Raw genomic sequence first — 21,738 nt, 5'->3', positions numbered from 1 at the left:
TTCTGTTTTTAAAAGTATTTACATTTTTCCCATTTATTCCACTTTATTACATCAAAAGTAAAAGAAATTCTTATATTTTAGAATTTAATTTTTTTACTGAGTGGAAAAAGGCATTAAAGTATAATTCGCCTATAAATGGCAGATGGTATTTCACATTAATGTTAGCAGTTGAGTAAATTTCATCCATTAAAAAGGGCATGCATCAGGCCAATAATGTTCTTGTAGTAATAATATTGTTCTAGTTCAAATGCTTTGGAGTATAAACATTTCAAATACAAATCTTGTTTATAGTTCAAAAGATTATAATTCTGGCATATAAACTACTTGAATAATGACAGTCATTATAATTAAGTATAAAAGCATAAACACTAAAAATGATGTCGGGTTAAAGACTACCATTTATAAACCATTAGAACTCTTTTAATGTGTTATACTCAAAATATATTTTCTTTTCATGATATTTATAGGACACATAGTTAACATATACATTGATGGACACTGATACTGTGCATAGATGTAAAATGTAGAAAGAAAAAGTAAAATATAAATAAACATTTTTGTTAAAATAATAGAATGAGAAAGAGGATATATTAGATGAAATTATAATATTGTCTAAGGCAGTTAAATATATTCCATGAAGGGAGATTTACTGGATCATTTTACTTATTTATTTAAAAATGAAATCTTTTTTTAGAGAGTTAAATTGTCTCTTCTTCTTGGATTCGTTTTTACTTCCCTAAATCTCTGAGTGTCATAACATCTTGTAATAGTAAGTTGTTAAATCCTTAATTGTAACATAATTATGAGACTCAACAGGGAGCCCAGAAAAAATGCTTTGTAATTTAATTTTTATTTTATTTTATTTTCCTCCTTTGAGATGTGCAAGAGGAGTAAGTTGACCATTAATGTGCATTGGAACAATTAAATTGTAATATAGGAATATTGTGATGAAATGATGTGTATTTAACCTTTTGCTTTTAATTCCTTCTTGGAATAGAAAATTTGGAAATAGCATTACACCCTGTTGTTTAACTGCCTTTAAGAAATGTTTTTGGCAGAACAAATAGCTTAATTTGATGGGCTTTTGTTGATGATAAACTCTGGAGCAGAACCACAATACATCCTGATTTCCACAACAAATGAAGAAAATAATTTTTCTTACTATCTTGTCAGGATATTTGTGCATGATGGCTTTAAAATAACTCCATTTTCAGGAGCTATGTTATCTTTTCTCACATGAATGAACATTTGAATGCTATCCTGAGCCTGTTAAGTGTTATATATAAAAAAAAAAAACCCACAAAACTTGAGTAAATCTGTAATGACATTGTTTTGGAAAGAGTTCCTGTGTATTGGACTTCGTAGTGGTAAGTGTTCATAATTTAACCTTCTGCATCTCTCCCATCCTCTCAAAGTGATCTGGTCAAGATCCTTTTCCTCTGTTTTCAGAAATCCCACCAGTCTTTCAAAGTCTAAATTTTTGTTAACATCCTACAGAATTCCCTCTCTGATTAAACCCCAAATTGCTACTTGTCTCATTCCTTTGCCACTGGTTACAGCAATTTCATGCCAGTGAAGTTTATCTCTGAAATTTTACTGTGGATGGACTTTACAAAGAATGTTAAAAAGATGTAGTGATTGATAGAAGTCAATCAACAGACATTGAATAAGCAGTAACCACGCAGAAGGCATTGTGCCAGGTTGGGTTGTGCATTGGTAGGGATACAGAAGTAAGACATTGCCCTCCTCTCTATAACTTACAGATTAATATGAGACTTAAGTACACAAATTGTAATACAATCCTAATACAGAAAGTAAGAACAATATAGAGGATCAAAGGAGAAATAAATATTATTTATTTAAAAAGATATTAGGAAAGGTTTTATTGTGAAATACTTTATACAATATGCCTGGAGGAATGATTTTTTTCTTTTCTAGTGCAATTGAAATGATTCCACTTGCCACTAAAAACAATACAGATCCTGAAAATCTTGAGAAATGCCATTTTTTGTATTCACTATGACAAAATATATTATGTTTCGTTGGTGGCATAACTGTAGAGAGTCTGAGATTTTGCCTCACTTGTAAGACAGCAAGTTAGCTGTCACCATGTCCTAGATGCTGCCAGAAGACATGAGACTCATGGGTCAGAAACAAAGAACTCTATTAGCCACAGCATTGCATGCAGCATGGCCATCATGTTTCCAGCAATTGCTTTGCCCTCAGAAGTCCCACAGGGGGTGATGCATAGCATCACCAGGTATGATGCTGCACACAGAGTGCGTATGTGTTATGCCTGATGAACCCAAGCTTAGGAAATATGAAATCTCACAAGGGGTACATTAGCAAACCTATTCAACCTTTGTCTGGAGGGAGACATTCTCTTTATTATCCTGGTCAGGAAGCTAGTCTTTCATTTCCCCTGGAGGGAAGTTCTATCTTTACCTTCAAGCCTGTTTGAAAAGATAATGTAGAACAAAACTGTCAAAAGGTGTGTAGAAATTCTGTAGAGAATTACCCCTTTAACAGTTATTCAACTAGTCCTAGAAATAATCATTATGAAGCAATCATTTGGGGGAGTACATGGTGTAATGTGTTCAGGTTGTGTTACTGGTCTGGATACTATTTCAACATTGAAAAGCTGAACTTGATACATTTTTCTAAAGAATTGAGTTATACTTTGAAATTGTGACAATACAGCTTAAAGAAGTCATCATTTTACATAATGAAAAATGAATAACAAGGGATGCTAATATTTTTAAGAAGAAGATGAGCCCTGCATTTCTTAAGTTAAATGTGTTAAGAATATAAAGCACTATTTGGAATTACAAGTAAGATATTCTCTGATTTATTGATGCTGTTAACTGAATTAGTCATGAAAATCTTTCCAATGATGATGGAAATGATGATTTCCTTATTTTAGGAGATGATCCTAAAATAAGTTTGTATTTATATTTATTTGTATAATTTAATATACAGTATGTATGTAATATATGCTATATATATTCAGTCCGCATATATGTGTGTGTGCACATGTGCGAGCATAGCCTTTTGAATAATTTATGCATCCACAGTAAAATCATAATTCCAAAATAAAACTGAATCTCAAGTGAAAATAGGTGTGGAAATTATCTGAAAAAAAATCTCACCCTGACTACAAAAATTTTTCCCAAAATAAGGGATCAGTAAAGTTTATGAATGCTACAGCTTTGCTTCTGGGGTGCTTACCCTCTAATGGTACTAATGACTCTGCTGAAGCTGAGGCAGGGCTGCATCTGAACCTGACATTGATGTATTTACGTGATCTCTTTCCTGAAGCCTATATGATCCCCTGCTGGATTCACTGCCATCATGAACATTGATTCTAGGGTTTTATGTGTATGCTTTTTGCTTTTTAGTTGGTTTTCTTTTATATTCCTATTTGTTTTCCTTTGTCTTTCTTGTGTCGCAACATAAATGAAAATATGATTTTTTAAGTTTATATACTGCACTATGAATATTTAATGTTGAGTATAGTTAGTAAGAAATGTTAGTAAGAAACGGGGGCCCCTTACACTATTAAGAATATCAAAGCAATGCTTTATACTTGTAATTCAAACAATATCAAAGTAATATTTTATACCTGTAATTCAAACCACGTAGTACTTACTCCTATGATAATACACACAATAATGTAAAAATCATAATAATAAAATGCCTTTGACACCACTTTTATAAATTCCCAATATTACTCATGTATCTGGGACTGGATTTGACTACATTATGTGTGTGTTAAGTGACAAGCCTCTTTGACCTCTAGCATATAAATACCTAACTTGTTATTTTCTGGGGCACAGCTTTAAAAAAAAGTTTAAATCTTAACCATATTTAGGATTCAAATATATATATATATATATATATATATTTAGTATGTGTGTATATATATGTATGTATATATCGTTTTCAAAAACTTAAAATGGCTGCTGGGATCAGTCAGGAGAAGAAGAGTCTGAAACAAATTAAAGAAAGAGTGCCTGGCCCGCTTGGAGAAACTGGAAATCTTGATTTCTATTCAAAATTTCTCATTTGTAAATGTTGGCCACTAATTGGAAAACAAGCAGTGTGCTCACTGAACAAAAAATATCTCCAATCAGTAACCTCTCATATTTAGTTTGATACCCTGGATAATTTCTCTGGCATCTTTGAGCATCCTGAGAAGGAAAAGGTTATTTGTAGAAATATTAATATCTTGAGAGGCCTAGGCTACTCTGCTGGGAAGTTGCTACTCCTTCCCCAAAATGTTAACTTGAGAACAGAAAATGATTGCCTAAAAAAGAAAGAAATATGGATGTAGCTTGACTCAAAGTGTCATGGAGGTAGGAGAGGAAGAGAGAACATCTTAGGAGTTCCGTATCCCAGTGCGGATCCTTAGTGTATCTAAGGTAAAAACCTTTTACAGCAGTGAAGGAAAAGTTACAGGGTATTCTGGTCAGAGTCAACATCCCTCCACACTGAATCTGTTATCACCCAGCTGGTAGAAACCATGACGATGACATGATGGCATAGATGATGCTCCCCAGGATTCTGAGAGAGATGCAAGAAAGGGGGCCAGTTGAGCTTTTTCAGCCTGGTGGGGGAGGTTGATTGATCCATCAAGATGTGGGGATAAACTATTTACTGGAAGGCTTACGATCTTGGGGCATAGAAGACATTTGGGAACTTACCACTTGCTACACTTATTCAAATGGATCACATTCCTTGGTTCCCATGTATAGATGTATTGCCTTGTGGGGCTGCATAGAGAAATGTACCTTTTCGTTTTTAAAAGCTCCCTGGGTAATACTATATCTTTAATAAAGTTATGGTAAGTATTGAAGTATTTAATCTCGGGTGCTTAGTACAAAAATTAGAAAGTTGGTTGAGTATGTGGCCATTCTGGAAGTACTCTGGCGCTATGTTAAGAAATAAAATAAATGCTTACCCTAAGACCCAATAATGCTATTCCTAGGTTATATACATACCAACCCCCTCCGTTGGTTATAGATACTAACGGTGCTCTTTTACCAATCTCAGAGGGATGTGTACAGAGACGCATCATGTTTGATGTATTGGAGACCTGGAGGTAGTCTGGGTGTCCCTCCAGGACAGAGGAGTCCTACATCCTTTAATCCCATCATTTAGCAAATGTTACTGAGTCCCCGCACACCACGCTCTGGGCTGAGTGGTAAAAATGCAAAGGAAACTCAGGAGGTGCCTGACTTGGAGGGACAGACAGTCAAGTTCAGGGGAAAGACAAGACAGATGGCGGAGATCACAGCCGGTTATATGCAGAGCAGGGCTGCTTGAAGTGTGGCGTCCTCTTAAGGGTGGAGACTGGAGGAAAACCTGAGAAAGATTTTTGTTTAAAAACTAAGTTTTAGGATGAAATAAAAGCTCAAATGTTAAGTGTCTTCATTAGGCGTGTAATGATGTAAAGAAGATAGTCTTGATTTATCTTCTCAGGAAATAGAACAAAAGGAAAATGTACTGGGATTATAGAAAAAATGAAATGGTTTTTCGGTGTGGTTTATTTTTGTATGCATTTGCATAATAGTTCATTATCTTTATTTCAGATACGCTGGCCTAGTACAGCACTAAAAATAGAAGAATGTATAATGAAAGGAAAAGATGCAGTAAGTATTACTCATTGTAAATTAAACACATTGCCAATTATATTCCTGGTCAGTCACGAGGGACTGACGCTTTAACCTTTTATTTGCTCCTAAAAGGCGTATATGCGATTCCCTCAGGAAGAAAAAAAATGTATGTACACATATCCGTGCATACACATGCATTCTATAGAGATCATAATTTGTAAGTTAATTTCAATGTGAAGTCAGAGTAAAGGGAGCTTGAAGTGTCTAGGTTTTGGTTTTTGGTTTATTATGTATTTCTCAACTCAGATTTATGAATTTCTTATCCTAATGCTTATCTCCTACATATTGGGAGAAAAAACAATTGCAGGTGCATTTTTAATTCAAGGGAAAGTTAAGCACATTATTTGTGAGATTTCATCTTGCCTTGATTAGTAAATTAGAACCAAATGAAACAAAAGGAGAGAAAAACAAAAAGAAAGGAGAAGCCAAAGGCAGTGCTTTATCTCCCCCGCGATGTGTTTAGGGTCTCTTCTGCTGGAACAATCAGTGTTCCTTGTCTCCCTAACTTCCCTGTGGCATGTGAGGTTGCGCAGAAGCAGCGTCCTGACGCAGTGCCTTGTCCACATGCACGAAGGGACTTTCAGGTGCTGGGAGTAGCTGACAGCTGACACGATACACGTCTTGGAGAAAGGGGTGCACACCTCCTTTTGAAAGTCAACTTATCCCTTTTCCCCCTTTATATAGTGAGAAAAAAAAAAAAAACATACCATGTAAGACTAACACACTCTATACCAACTCCGGAGTCTCTGTAGCAACTGGGTCACCCAGCCAAGGAGTGAGCCAAGACATTCCTGCTGTCTTAGTCCACAGCATAATGCTGACTAATTGAACACACTCTTAGGCTCTGTCAGTCTGAGCCCGACCGAGCCCAAATGTAGCCTCACTGGCTCATTCAAGGTTTCATGAGATGAAAAGCAGGTACTTACAGTGATAGGAGAAGAGAATATTTTCCCCATGCCTGAATGAATTCTGGTCACCCTCAGAATAAAATGCTACGTGAATGGGAAATAGAAGAAAATATATCTACATGCTCTGGATAATCAGGTTAGTGGTACTTTCCTCATTCTGAACAGGGAATGCTATAATCTGAATCACTTGTAGTAAAATGGTTGGTTCTGGTGGCTTTTTCATCCTACTGTTCTATGAAATGTTTTATAAGGACAGATTATGACTTTTAAAATACCACTACTGGTATTTTACTGACTACTACATGCATTGATATCAGAGTAGTATTTAGCATTAGAAGAGTTTAGTATTTTGTAATTTATTTTAAATGAAACAATACCTAATTTACCAGGAAGGTTTTTGCTAGAATTAATTTGGACAAGTTGGTTTGAGCTAGTTAAAACTCTTCTCATTCAGCATATTGATCATAAAATTCACCTGGTGATTTATGTAGTAAAATTTGTTAAGCATATTTTATATATATATATATATATATATATATATATATATATATATATATATATATATATATATTTACTACTGTGTTTAATTAAGGAGGGAATACAAAGATGTGTAAAATAAATATTCTACTTGAATCCCAATGTAGGCAAACTAGAGCTCCTCAGCCAAATGGGGCCTGCCATTTACTTTTGTAAGTAAAGTTTCATTGGAAGCTAGCCACGCACATTCACTTTGTGTATTGTCTATGAGTGCTTTCATGCCATATTTACAGAAGTAAGTTGTTGAAACAGAGACCAGTTGGCCATTTTAACTAAATATATTACTCCCTGGTCCTTCATAAAAAAATTTTTGCTGATTCCTGCACAGCCGTCTTATAGTCATGGGTGTAAAATGTTATTTCTCTTGGTTAACTTCCCATGTATTTATTTGAAAATCCTCTATGAAAGTGCTTTGTGTGAATTTATGAGTTTGAAGATATGACTTATTTTACCAAACATCAAAACTCTGTAGAGCCTTAAAGTCTGCCCATGTTTCTTTAAGGGTAGTGAAGCCTTCTCTAATTATTGGTTCTCTGACTTTGTGCTGATTCATTTGTTTATATGTACTTAAAAAAAAATAACAGCATTGGGAATAACTTAATTACTTAGTGGGATGTATTGCCATGCACATCTTTATGTTTGAATAAGTTTCTGCATAGTACTTTTTTTTACTCCTCACTTATGTACTAGAATACTTGAAAAATGATACAATCCTGTTATGAATGTAATTTATGCAGTGAGGCTAAGGTGTGCATTGGTTATCCCAGTCTGTGCTTCCACTGTTTCTTGCCCTCTACATCCACCCCTCTTGCCTCCTCTAGCCTCAAAGGAGACTTGAACATGAGATTTGTAGGGTTAGGGAAAACAGACATCAAAAAGGCCTAAATACAATTTTTTTTTACAATAACCTGTTTCTTTTTTCTTTCTTTTCTTTCTTTCTTTTTTTTTTTTTTTTTTGCTTTAGAGTGAATGTGCAAATTTTGTCCGGGTTTTGCATCACTATAATAGGACACACCTTCTGACCTGTGGTACTGGAGCTTTTGATCCACTTTGTGCCTTCATCAGGGTTGGATACCATTTGGAAGTAAGATAATATCATTCATAGCAATAAAAGTCATGCTTAAAATAACTTTTTTTTTTTTTTAAAGAAAGGTGGTGGGATTTTCTTTGATGAAAAAGAAAAGCATTTGTGGTACACTGATGAAGCTTTCCTAAGTCAGAGAAATGATCTCTCTGGACCTTTAAAATCCCTCTCAGCTATAAAATTGATAAATCAATTAATTCTTTATGTATTCCTCACTGAACAACTTCATTTACTTGATTGTGCACTTAAAAATATTTCTTCATATCAAACTGTGTTCTCTATTGTGTTTGTGCATAAATTTTATTAATGGAACCACCAAGCTAGAATGTATATATATAAATAAATTTATGTAAGCACAATTACTATATATAGTATTTTACAAAGGAAATGCAAAGACTTGTTGATTTCGTAATTACTCTTTTTTTGATAAGTGAAATGAGGGAGGTGGAGTTGGGAGTTGAGGGGTGAGGTGGATTACAAACTGACTGAAGCTAAATATTAGTGGGTGAGAGCTGTATGCCTCAGACCCCACTACAAGTGATCAGCATAAAGAAAACAAATCTCAAAAAAAAAAAAAAAAGCAAGAAAAGAAAAGAAGAAAGGAAAAGAGGAAAAAGAAAAAAGAAGAAAAGATCTCAGCTGAATTCTATCACACATATAACCTTGACTAACAAGCAGGCTTGAATATCCAATAACCTGTTGAATGAACTCTAAATTCTCATTTCTCTTGGGCACATTTTCAAGTATCTTATATCACATTTTCACTGTAAAATACATTTAAAAAAAAACTTCTCATGTCAGGATCTGCTACCCTTTTTTAGGTCAGAAGGCGGAGTCCTCCATTAAGGTGAGATACAGATAAAACAGACATCTATATATTCTATAGTGAAACAGCTACGGTCTCTTGATTCTTATACTCTACTGATGAAAGGGCAGCAGTGACCCTAAAATGTTTTCAGCCGCCGCATATAGAGAAGAACATTCACTTCACTCGTGCAAAATCATTCCTGGTATCCTTCATACTAGTTAACACTCAGGTGCACATACAATCAGTCATATCCAAAGTACTTAGTTTAGCTGCCTCTTGAGAGCCCCCTGATTGAGGGACTTCAGCTGTGAAGTGTCCTTATAGGCAGGATTTTTGATTAGCATATTTTAAATGTTAACTAACCACCTCTACTTGTAGATTAAAGCTAAAGAGTGTACACAAACACATCGAGTGTACTCACTGAATTCTTTTAAAGAAACAATACGGCTTATCTAATGGAAGAACCTTAAAGAGAGCCATGCAAAGCCAATCAACCCAGTGAAAGTCAGGATACTTACATGCATGCAAAGTATTCAGACATGTACACCTACATATGAAGCCAGAATATATACATTTTGTGGAGCCAGTCTGTTGGCAGCAAATAGATCTGAAAATGCCTTGATTTCATTTTTATTTCTCAGGGATATTTTCCCTGGATATAGAATTTTGGATTCACAAGCTTTTTTTTTTTTTTTTTTCATTCAGCAGTTCAAAGATACTTTATTGTCTTCTAAATCGCTTTCTGAATGTATATTCAGGTTTCATACATATTGATATTACCATGTTTGTAATAGCTTTATCTCTCAGAATTTTCTCCTCCTGTTTGTTGTCACCAATTTTTCCTATTATGTGCCTATTTGTGTGGTGGCAGTGGTGGGAGATAGATATTTACATTTCTTGAAATACTGAGATTTTTGGATACAAAATCTTATGTTTTGCATTGAATTTGGCAAATTTTGGGCTGTTATGATTTCAGATAATGTTATTGTTTCATGCCCTCCTCTCCCTTCAGGGATGTATTGTGTATGTGTGTGTGCACATGCATATGCACACAACCGCATGCATGTGCTCATATATGTGTATTGCATTGTGCCACAAATCACCTACATTTTGCTCATTTTTATTCAGTCTTTGTTTTCTCTGATTTGCATATTGGATAAATTCTATTGATTTATTTTCAAGTTTACTAATCCTTTCTTCTGGCCATCTCCAGTATGTTGTTAAGCACACCCCATCAATGGTCAATACATATAACATACTTTTCAGTTCCAAAACTTTGATTTTGTTTATATTTCATTTCTTTAATGAGCATTTCCCCATATTTTTATTCATCATGACTATATTTTTCTTTAAGCCCTTGAACACATTTTTAACAGCTGTTTTAAAAATTCCTGTGTGCAAAAAAAAAAAAGTCCCTTTGTGCTAATTTTAACATCTGGGTCAACTTAAGGTAAGTTTGCATTGATTGTTTTTCTCTCTTGACTCTGGGTCATATTTTCTTGTTTCTTTGCATGTCTAGTAATTTTTATTGTGTATCAGACATTACGGATCATATGTTTTCAAGACCATGGACTTGATTATATTTTAAAGAGAATTGATTTTTATTCTAGCAGGCAGCTTACTTGTCTAGACTCAAACTCAAAAATCTCTTGTGATGGGCGGCAGCCAAAAATTTCTTTCAACTTTCCAGACGGTGTTTTTTATGCTCTGCTTGCACATGCAGTCAGGTGTCAGCCAAGGATTTGGGAAGGAATGTATACATGCATTTCAGGGTGCCTCCCTGAGTTCCTGGGTATCTCCTCTTGCATTTCAGCTGTCCTGGTGCTTTTAAGTCTCTCTTCTATGACTTTCCACACTAGTAAGTCTATAGCTTTCTGCTTGAGTTCTAGCCATTCCTCACCATGTGGATTAGGGGATTTCCTGGATTGGAAAACTCTCTAGTCGTTGCTCTTAAGTGACCTCCGTTTTTAAAAAATAATTCTTTAAGACATTACTAGTTTATCATCATTATCTGTGTGAGAGTCCAAACAAGCTGATTATCATTAGCAGAGGTGGAACTATGTGTAATTCATCTTCACAGACATGATATTTGAATATTTTTCTCATGTAATTATCAAAGTATCAGTATTATTGAAAACACATTTTGGAAAAAATTCTACACAGGATGTAAAAGCATCTCATGGACATATAGGATAATAAGAATAACGAGATATTTATTCTCAAAAGTCCATTTGGAGGCTTGATAACATTTTATATGAGAGAATGAGAAGTTACACATTATACAGACAAGGAAAATGCTTTAAAAAACACAGAGGCAAGCACATATGGGATAGGTTCACAGACATTCATGGAGTTGGTTAGAGAATGTCAGGAGATAAAACTGGGGCAAACTGGCAGAGGATTTTAATGCTAGACAGTGGCATTTTGTAGTTACTTCTAAAGAGAGCATGGAGACCATGAAGGAGTTTGAGCAGACTGAAAGACATGACACTGGTAATATTTAGGATTGATTCAAGCAGAGAGAGATGAAAGGCAGGGAGAAATTAAAGAAGGCTTATTACAGGAGTCTGCAAGATCATGAGGATATTTAACTGTTGTCACAATGGCAAAGGAAAGGAAGTGTGGAGCTGATGTGAGAAGCTGCTCAGCAGGAGAGATTATGTAACATTTTATTGGATGTTGCTGATTAAAGGGAATTAAGAAAACAATTCCAATTTTATTTCTTGACAGTTGAGAAGAATAACAAAAAGGAGCCAAGGAGGCAGAGTAGGTTTTTTGTAAAAACATGAAAAAATTCTCAATATATCTCAGCTATAACTTTTTCATTTCTATGTATAGTTACTTGAAAAATTGATCTGCATGCTAGAGGAGGGCGTTATCAGAATAAGTTGAATTATTGAACCGTAGGTAATTAATTGTCCCCGAACAAGTCTCTTCTTTCTCCTTCTCCCCACGCCTCCATCCACCCCTCCATCTTATCCCTTCTCTCTCTCCTTCTCCCTTTATCCAAGTACTTAGAAAATTCCATTATTTAAGTGGCGGGGCCTGATCTATCAGTGTAAATAGCAACTGAGCAGACAAAGGGGTATAACGCAAATCAGGTTAGCACAAAATTTATAATCATTTGAAATAGGAAAAAAATATATTCTAAAATGATAGACAACATCAGTGCTACAGAGGGCAGTTTTGCTAAAGAAGTGAGTAATTAGAATGTAAGGGGTTAAGAACTGACTGACTAGTGACCAAATAAAGACAGTGATATTACCTATTTAATCCAGAAATAGAATTGTTAAGGATAAAAAATATAAGGGAAGGATATAAAAAGTGTAAGGGTGTTCAAAAAAGGTTTTTCTTAGGATAGCAGATAGGGAAGAATCAGTTATCCAGCACAGGATATGGCCACTTCTTGCAGATCGGGAGAGCAGGGTGGGAAGTAAGTTTGCTGAGGGGACTATGGGATATTTATTTATTTATTTATTTATTTATTTATTTATTTATTTTTGACTATGGGATATTTAATGGAGAGATCTCATCAACAGTTGCGTATAAAGGGCTATTTTTCAGGAGAAAGACTTGAAGTAGAAATGCAGATTTGAGAGAGAGAGAGAGTGTGTGTGTGTTTGAAAACTGAGATCTTTAGGCATGATATCATTGTCTAGGAAGAGACTTTGAGTAAAAAGTGAAAGTAGTTAAATATGGAGCCCAGAAACACCAACACTTGAAAGGCTCTTCTCTCTCTGTCTCACAAATAAATAAATAAAATAAATCTTTTAAAACGGAGGGGTTGGGTGGCTTAAGCCCCTTGATTAAACCTCTGACTCTTGATTTCAGTTCAGGTCATAATCTCAGGGCTATGAGACTGAGCCCCGCATCAGGCTCCATGCTCCGCGTAGTATCTGCTTGAGATTCTCTCCCTCTGCCCGTCCTCCCGTCTGCTCACGTGTGCTCGCGTGCTCACTCTCTCTCTAAAACAAATTTTAAAAATCTTAAAAAAAAAAAGACTGATGGAGAAAGAAAAACCAACAAAGAAGATTAAAAAGAAGTGACAAGGAAGTTTAGAAGAGAAATCAGAGTGAGATAGCATAGAAATAAAGGAGTAATTAACCAAGTCATTAACCTTCTAACCAAGGTTAGAAGTTTTGAAGAATCAAAGTGCCATGGGACCTTCCTAGAAAGTCTTTGGAGGCTTCATGTGAGGAGTTTCAGTGAAATGTGGCTGTAAACTGTGGTCTTCTGGTATTAAAGATTAAAGCCAACTTTTTCTTGAATCTCTTTTCTCTCTTTCACATTGCATTATTTTCCATTTTTTATGGAAGTATAATAAAAATACAAGAAGTATACAGCATGTGAATGAACAGCCAGATCATTTTCACAAATGGAATACCCTTTCTAATAAGTACCCAGATCACATCCTTTATTTTTATTTTTTGGTTTTATTTTCATTTTTTTTTATCATAGAGCATAAACACTTGGGGTGTTTTTTCTCATATGCCCCTTCTCGTATAGTCTTCATTTTAAAAATTGCTTTCTCTTTTTGTTTTAAAATCCTTCCTGAGTTCTATCATCTCTTTTTTTAGTTTTTCTAATTTTGATTTATGCTTTACATGTATTTCTTCTATTATTTTCTTAATTTCTTCTAAATTCAACTGAAATACTAAATTATGGTTACTTCTTATCTATTTTGTGGCATGTTTTTCTGACAAACCTTCACTGCCTGTGGTAAATGTTATTCTCTTCTGTTTCCTTTTTTTTTTTAAGAACGTTGTACTGGATTTAGCTGAGATTTTTCTCTGTTGCTCATTTTTATATAAAATTGTTATCCTAAACTTTCAGAAGAGAAGTGTGGATATGTCTAGTACCTTCATATTCCAGAACTCACCATTCTTTTTTTTTTTTCTTTGAAGAGAATTATGTATACACTTCTCCTGGCTATCATCTCTTCATTAGGATATTGCTTTTTCTTTGCCCTTCTTTCTCTTTTTCTTGGAAAAAATGGTATTATAATTTCAGACATTTCTTCTGGAAGGGAGATAAGGTGATGAATTTTGAAGGTTCAAAGAGCTTCATCCTTCCCATAGACCTCTTGAAATAGTCCACAGGTCACATTAGCAAAAGTTCCTCCCAGGTTCAGCTCATGCTCTAAAGGGATACTCTACTCTCAGCGAGCACTTAGACATTTGAGAGTTCTTCCTTTCTCAGTTTTATCAAAACCTGGTTGCTTCTCTCTGCTTCTTCCTGCAAGATATTAATACCTGGTATGGTTTGTAGCTCATGGCATTTTATCCACACCTGCTCATACTTGGGGTCTCACGGAGATGTCTCAACAGCCAGTTTTGCTGGAAGTATAGTCATTCAACTTTAGGTTTTGCATTCCCAGTTGGTCCATTTGTTTTTCCTGGGAGAATTTATAGAGAGTAAACGTATGCCTCTGCTGATAGTCTTGCAGAAGTTTATAGTACCTTTTTTTAAAAATAAGGTTTCTTTATTTCAGAGAAAGAGAGAGAGCAAAGAGCATGAGCGGAAGGGGCAGAGGCAGAGAGACTCTCAAGCAGACTCCGTACAGAGCACAGAGCCCAACATGGGGTTTGACCGTAGGACCCTGAGATCATGAGCTGAGCCGAAACCAAGAGTCATACACTTAACCAACTGCACCATCCAGGCTCCCCTCACAGTGCCTTTTAAATAGTAAAATTTTATATGAGTACAGAATACTATAGAAAATACGACAGAGTTGTGTCTAACCCTAATTTTACTCACCTTCCAAAGAAAACAGAAATTATGTGTTGAATGTAGAGGTTCAGATAAAAAGAAACCCAGAGGTTCAGGTATAAAACATGTATTTCTAGAGAACTGGTAAAGGCCTTGAGCTCCCACAAAAGTTAAATCGCTTTTGTTACTGAACAGCGTCCTTCTCTTAGAACACGATGACTTAGCACAGTAATATTAGCATATTACTATTTGTATTAGTTTTCTATGATGCCAAAAAAATTATCAAAAATTCGGCAGTTTAAAACAACATACATTTATTACCTCATATTTTCTGTGGAGCAGGAGGCCAGGCACTAACTGCTTAGCTGGCTCGATTGCTCGAGATGTCTGCAAGACTGCAGATACCTTTGTGGAGTGCAGCCTCATATTCTGAGTTCCTGTGGTCGTTGACAGAATTCAGTTCCTTGCTGAACTGCAGGACTCAAGTCCCCATGTTCTTGACGTCTGTCACCCAGGGGCTAATCCCAGCTCACAGGCCACCTGCTTCCCCTTGCCACATGGCCCTGTCACAGCAGGGCAGCAAACTTCCCAAGGCTGGCAAGAGGGTGATTCGGTCCAGCTTACCAAGACGGGTGATACCATAGAACCTCGTCATGAGAATTACCGTACCGTCTGTAACCGTCCAAAGGGCCATGACCTAGAGAGCGCTTGCCACCATGCCTGTACTCCCACCAGGACTAGGTATTGCCTGGGACATTTCTGCGGGGGCCGGGGGTCTTGGTGCCATTGACACTCTGCCTTCCGTGTCTTACACGTGAAAGCTTGTACTAGCACAAGTGTTTTAGGACACTGTTGCTTGGGGAGGCAAAGCAAAGGCATAGAGTAAAAGGGGAGAAATGAAGTCGTTTGTTTCTAAACTTTGTCGGTGGCTCTCCTCTTAAAAGAAGCCACCTGGGCAGCCCGGGTGGCTCAGCACTTTAGCGCCGCCTTCGGCCCAGGGTGTGATCCTGGAGACCCGGGATCAAGTCCCACGTCGGGCTCCCTGCGGAGCCTGCTTCTCCCTCTGCCTGTGTATCTGCCTCTCTCTATTGTCTCCCATGCATAAATAAGTAAAAATCTTTAAAAGAAGAAGAAGAAGAAGCAGCCAGAATTCTTCCTTGCAAGAACCATAAACATTAAGGGGTGAATGTGTGGGCCATCTCCAAAATTTTTCGGCCAAACATGGGAAAATATGATTATCTTTGTCGGCATAAGCACTTGAATATAGATTGCTGTCATGTTTCATTAATGTAGGGTATTTTCTCAGCGTATTTTATTTAAGCCTATTTATATCAGTTTTTAAGTATGCAGACTGACTTAGCCATGCAACTATGCTTGGCACCAAATATAATCGATAATGAATTTTTAAAAGATTTTCAGTATACAGTCTTGACACATTTCCTCTAATGCAGCTCAGCTATATAAGTTGGGATATTATCAGCTTCAAAATCATGAGAGTTATACATATCCCTCAATCCAGTATAAATCTCTTTGAAAACATGTTAGAAACTGTACACAAGTAATGTTCCTAGCTATTCATCCATATTTGAACTTCATAGACTGGAAATTTGTATTCTCTAGTTAAATACTTTATGATATGCCAGTAAGAGATTACAATTTAGACATAACAGGACTCTTGCCTTTTAGAGTCATGCATTTTACATTTTGATCCTTAAGAGTTTGAACTCTGTATTTTCAGTAAATATTGAAAGTATCTTTTCAGGTGCAATACTTAATTATCCAAAATAGATCAAAACATACATTTATGAATACATGGATTTTTAAGTCAAATACATTTTTGACAGTACTTAATATTTGTTTCTTAGTCAAATTTTAGTTTCTGCTGCTTGTACTGAGTAAAATTTCATTGGCTGGCTAACAAAACTAGTGACAGTTTCTAGAGGTTTAAAAAATTACCCAGTAGAGAGATGCCTGGGTGGCTCAGCGGTTGAGCATCTGTCTTTGGCTCAGGGCTTGAGCCTAGATTCCCGGGATCGAGTCCCGCATTGGGCTCTTTGCAGGGAGCCTACTTCTCCCTCTGCCTCTCTCTTTGTCTTTCATAAATAAATAAAATCTTTTTTTAAAAAATTACCCAGTAGATTTCTATAACTGTTAGTACTTTGTTGTATGCAACTCTGATCAGCATACCTGTGCATCTGATATTCTTTGTGTTTTTCACAAAGAAAGATGCATATTTTTATTTCACAAAGTATTTTGTTTAGTACCAACACTTGCCACACCCAGCTTCTAAACCCACAAAATTACAAAGATTTTTAAAGTTGTCCTTTCAGTGGCTTTCTATTAGATCCCTGTTTATTTCTATTTGTTTAACTGCAATGTTCTTAACAGCAGGTGAAAACGTGTTGAGGACAATAATTTTAGAATAATTTTGTAAAAATGAAGAGTGAGCATTAGCCATTTGAATAGAACAAGTATATGAAGTGTATGCATCAAGTATTTAGCAACATGTATACTTTCAGGTAATTAATATATATTAAACTAGCCTTTAGTTAACAAAAATTTTCAGACTATAACTTGCACCAAGATATTTTTATAAACTTTTTCAGTCACATGTTTTATAGGGTAACCCTGGTTGTTATTTCCTGATCCATTTTTGTAAAAGTATATAGAAATGTTTTACTAATTTAAAAATTGTGGCAATTTTTTTATGTTCTCATTTCAAATAAGTGATTAAAAGACAATGTGCATCACCCTATGAAAGCAGGCTTAGGTTTTGCTTTGGCCTCACACTATGTTTTTCATTCTGTAGACCAGGTGCCTTTTATGTATTTTTGAACAAAAATGTAATCAAAGTTATGGGCAATGAAAATAGGCATTACTTTATAATAATATTTTGTGGGTTTTTTGGCAGCAGGGAGAATAGAAATATTTTATGTGTTAAGATAGATATTGAAAATTAATTGTGGAAGGGGAAATTATTTATACTACCATAGTAACTATCAAAGACAATATATTCATAGTTCTTTAAGAAAGAAGACAAAAATCATTTGAGTAGGTGGAGAAGGCTCTTTTAAGTTTTATATTTGCATTATATCCAGACACATCATTTAGAAATTAACATTAGAAGATTTAAATAGAATCAGTATTTTAAAAGAAATCCTACATTTTGTCAGCTGGGTCCTCAGTCATTTTGAACAGTGTTTCTTGTGCCTTATTTACTGCAAATCAAAGTGAGTATGGGGTTTTCATCAGGAGCTTGCAGGCTGTTACTTTTGTGACATTTCAAACCCCTAAGCTTATTTTAAAAGGTGTCTGAAGAGACTGATTGTTCCTTCAGGTCCTTCTCTTGTCACCCCGGAATAGTGAAAGCTGGTTACATGATGTGGTGGGAAGGAACACGGGATTCCTTGTGCTGGTTTTGTCTGAGAGTGGCTCCCTGGAAGCTCTTGGAAAGGCAGGCTGCTTGACACCCTTTGCTTGCGGCTCTGTGTTTTGCCTGCGGAGTGCGAGGCGGTTGGCAGGAGGCCCTCCTGGCTCCCGGGCCTGGGCCGAGGGGCTCGTGCGGGGCGCTGGGCGGTGCAGGCCTGCAGCTCCCCGCTGGCCCTGGCAAGGCAGAGAGCAGGGCAGAGAGCAGGGGAGGCGCGTGTGGTGAGAGGACCGTATCTAATGAAGGAAGGAACAGGTCACAGCCGCAGGGAGCTCTGCTCCATGGCTTTTTTTGTCCAGTTAAAAAATATGAATACACAGAAGAAGTCGCTAAAATAAAAAGCGGATGTCGTCCTCGCCAGCCTTTGCCCATGTCACCCATGGCACTCCTCTGCTAGCAGTTTGATGCTTAGTAGAGACTAACTGTGGGTACATGTCTGTGCAAAAACAGACAAAAATGTCAGACTCCACGTGAACTTCTGATTTTGTTGATTTTAACTCAAATATTTCGTGAACATTCATTACGTTAGGACATAACAATTGCACCTAGTTCATCTGAGCAGCTGCGTAGTATTCCACAGGAAGAACGAGTCATAATGTATGTAATGAGGCGTTTTATTTGTTAAGCTGTGAGTCCAGTTAAAAAATATGAATACACAGAAGAAGTCCGGAGGCCCCAGGGAGGCCGAGAAGGAGCGTGCTGCCGTGTGGGAGGGCGCACAGAGGCTCGGGGAGCGCCTGTGGCTCGTGGGCCCGTGGCCGCATCCAAGGTTGGGGCCTGGCGGCCTGGTGGCCTAGCTCGCAGCCGTGCTTCGCGGGTCGCGGCCTTTCCTGTGTGTGCCCCGTCAGGGAGCCTACGTGGAGCCCCGGTTGGCTCCACCTCGTAGGTTGGGAGTCGCACCCCAGGGACCTGAGGAGCCGGGGGGCGAGGTAGTCACGGCGGCTGGTGGCCCAAGGCCAGGTGCTGGCAGTGCCCACTGCGCTCTGTCACCGCCAACTGGGCCCCACGGGCCCTGGCATTTGTTCCCCAGACACCGGGAGACTTAGGAGCCCCTGCAGATCCTCCTGGGCTCAGAACCCAGTACCCACCCAGGAACCTCGGAACGAAGCAGTGACTGTGCGGGTCCATGATTTCGTGAGTAGCCTTTGTGACATTCCCACTGACGTAGACCTCTACCCAAGACACCAAGACGTCCAACTTGAGAAGCTACTGGCAGTCTTCGTAAGGTAGAATGTTTAAGGACCCTCCCCGACATTTCTTCTTTTAATCATGTCCATCGTGTCCACCCTTGGAAAGGTTTGGTGATGAAATGATAACAGATACCAGTCTTGGCTTTTCTGGTCTTCGGAACATGAATTAGGCAACATGACGTAGTCCACAAAGACACTCTGTAGGTACACGTCTTTCTCGACTTATAAAATGTGTGGAGAAAAGTGTACAGATCAAGAAATTGCACTCACGATGAGTTTTTACAAATTGGACACATCCGTGCAACCAGTGTCCAGATGAAGAGGCCAATGCCACCAGGGGCCCAGGATCTGTCCCCCGACCTTGTGGGTCTCCATTCCCTGCAGGTAACCACTGTTCGGACTTCTCTCCCCATAGAGGAGTTTTGCCTGTTTTAGAATCTTACGTAAGTGGAATCACACGGCATATATTTTTCTGCCAAGCTTGTTTTGCTTTAAAAGGATGGTGAGACAGACCTAGGCTGTGTGTGTAACTGTTTTTCGTGTGTTTTCATTGCTGTGTAGTATTTCTGTACCTCAATTTATTTGCCCATTCTCCTTTTGCTGATTATTTGGGTCGTTTATGGTTTTGTGCTATTGTGCTGCTGTGAACGCTCTTGTGTAGGTCTTTCTAGTAAACATTCACATATGTGTTTGCTTAGTATTTTCTGGGAGTAGAATTAAGGCCCCCAGAGGCTACATGTGCCTAGCAGTAGTAAACACCCCAAACTGTCATGAACCACTGCACCGACGTCACGGCCTCTGGCAGTGTGATGCTTCCAGTGACCTCATTCCCCACAGACAATACTTGGCACTGTCTTTTCCCCAGTTATTTTGGTGACTATGTGCTATCACATTGCGGTTTTAGTTTTCTTTCCCAAATGACTAATAAAGTTGAGCATTTTTCAAATCTTATTGAGGCTTAGAATTGTTGGGTTACTCTTGAAATGGAGTCTCTGGCTGGCCATTGAAGAGCTAATTGACATTTGCCAAATAGGTTTGTCAGGGGATTTTATGAGAGAGCAAATATGAAATATCCAGGTTAGTTTTGGAGAAAATAATTATCTAGCCCTGATCATTATCACCGATAGTATGGCCCTTTTCTTTGCTTTTTAAAACCCTTAGAAAATGTAAAATAAGGATCGGAAATAAAATTGGGAGGGGAAATGGTGGAAAAGAACTGCTGAATTATATTTAAAGAGATGGTAGGAAAAGAGGTAACAGGGAGGATGGTAAGACTAATATTTTCTGATAATGATATTAACCTTCTTGTCACCCACGGTAAGTCAGTGAAAAAGAGAGATAGTTCTCGATGGAAGGAACAGTATAGAGATTAATGGATTTGGATTCAAGCTTTGGATTCAAGAATACCTGAGTTTTCATTTTTTCACTGTAACCTAACTAGATATTTTATAGGCCTAGCAATTGTACAGTCTTCAGTCAGTAGTGAGAATTAAATACATTAAACTCTAACTATAAAAACATTTTAAGTATAAAAATAGAATACAAGTCACATATAAATAAAATGTAGCCCAATAATGAAGTAGGTACTCAACAAAAAGTAACTACTTCTATTACCTTTTCCATCTTTGGGCTTTGAGGTATAATTATATACATATGTTTATATAAGGGACACTGATAACATGATGAACAGTATCCGTAGTATAAGTCCATTGCAAAGAAAAAGAGACTTTCTATATGTGGACTTTTGTACCTCATGCCAAAAACCTAATGTTATCATAGTTTACCACTCTTCACATTTATGATACTATGACAACGGGATCATGTCTTTCCCTGACATGATGACACTTGGGTAATGGCAGATGTTTTGTAGTAGTCACATTAGCCTGGTTTAAGTTGGGAATAATTTAAAATGGATTCAGTTTTTAAATATTCTCTTGAAGGTATCTGGAGAAACTTTGAAAAAATCTACCTTAGGATGTTAATAAAATTCTTTAAAGATACATTGGATATTCATTGAAATTTAGTAACTGTTAGGAGAAAATGTGCTAACCTGGTAGGTTTTTCTTGTTTTCAAGAATGTTTTCACTAAGACATTTGAGCAACATTAGGTGATTAAGTAATATGTTGGCTCCTTACAACTAACTTGAATTTTATTAGTATAGTCAAGTTAAATGAGTTACAAATTTAATCACATGCTATGCTGCTAATTCACAGGCATGATATAGAACAGATGTACATAGAGTTAAATTTGGTGGTCTAATTAAAATATTGGCTTAATTAGAATGACTTGCTTATTCCAGTCTGGCAAATTGAATTTTGTCAGGTTTCACTTCCCAAAGGGAGATACATATTTGAAGTAAGTAAACTCTAATTTTACTCATTTATTGTGTTAACCTTTAA

General features: G+C 36.9%; 1 protein-coding gene across 4 annotated transcripts in view; it reads left to right on the top strand.

The window, feature by feature from the left end:
- SEMA3E (semaphorin 3E) overlaps positions 1-21,738 on the top strand; it is a 236,342-nt gene that overhangs the window by 147,930 nt on the left and 66,674 nt on the right. For 3 of the 4 annotated variants that reach the window (XM_025449423.3, XM_049096823.1, XM_049096824.1), the window contains exons 3-4: positions 5,592-5,651; positions 8,085-8,204. In XM_025449423.3, the coding sequence (XP_025305208.1) occupies positions 5,592-5,651; positions 8,085-8,204 (180 nt within the window). Of the gene's footprint in view, positions 1-4,639; positions 4,844-5,591; positions 5,652-8,084; positions 8,205-21,738 lie in introns of those variants that run through there. The other variant, XM_025449425.3, reaches the window with a different exon arrangement.

The sequence above is a fragment of the Canis lupus genome, chromosome 18, assembly GCF_003254725.2.
Source record: "Canis lupus dingo isolate Sandy chromosome 18, ASM325472v2, whole genome shotgun sequence".
Taxonomy (NCBI): Eukaryota; Metazoa; Chordata; class Mammalia; order Carnivora; family Canidae; genus Canis; species Canis lupus.
The sequence above is the reverse complement of the archived record's forward strand: the minus strand, read 5'-3'. Positions and strand labels throughout refer to the sequence as shown.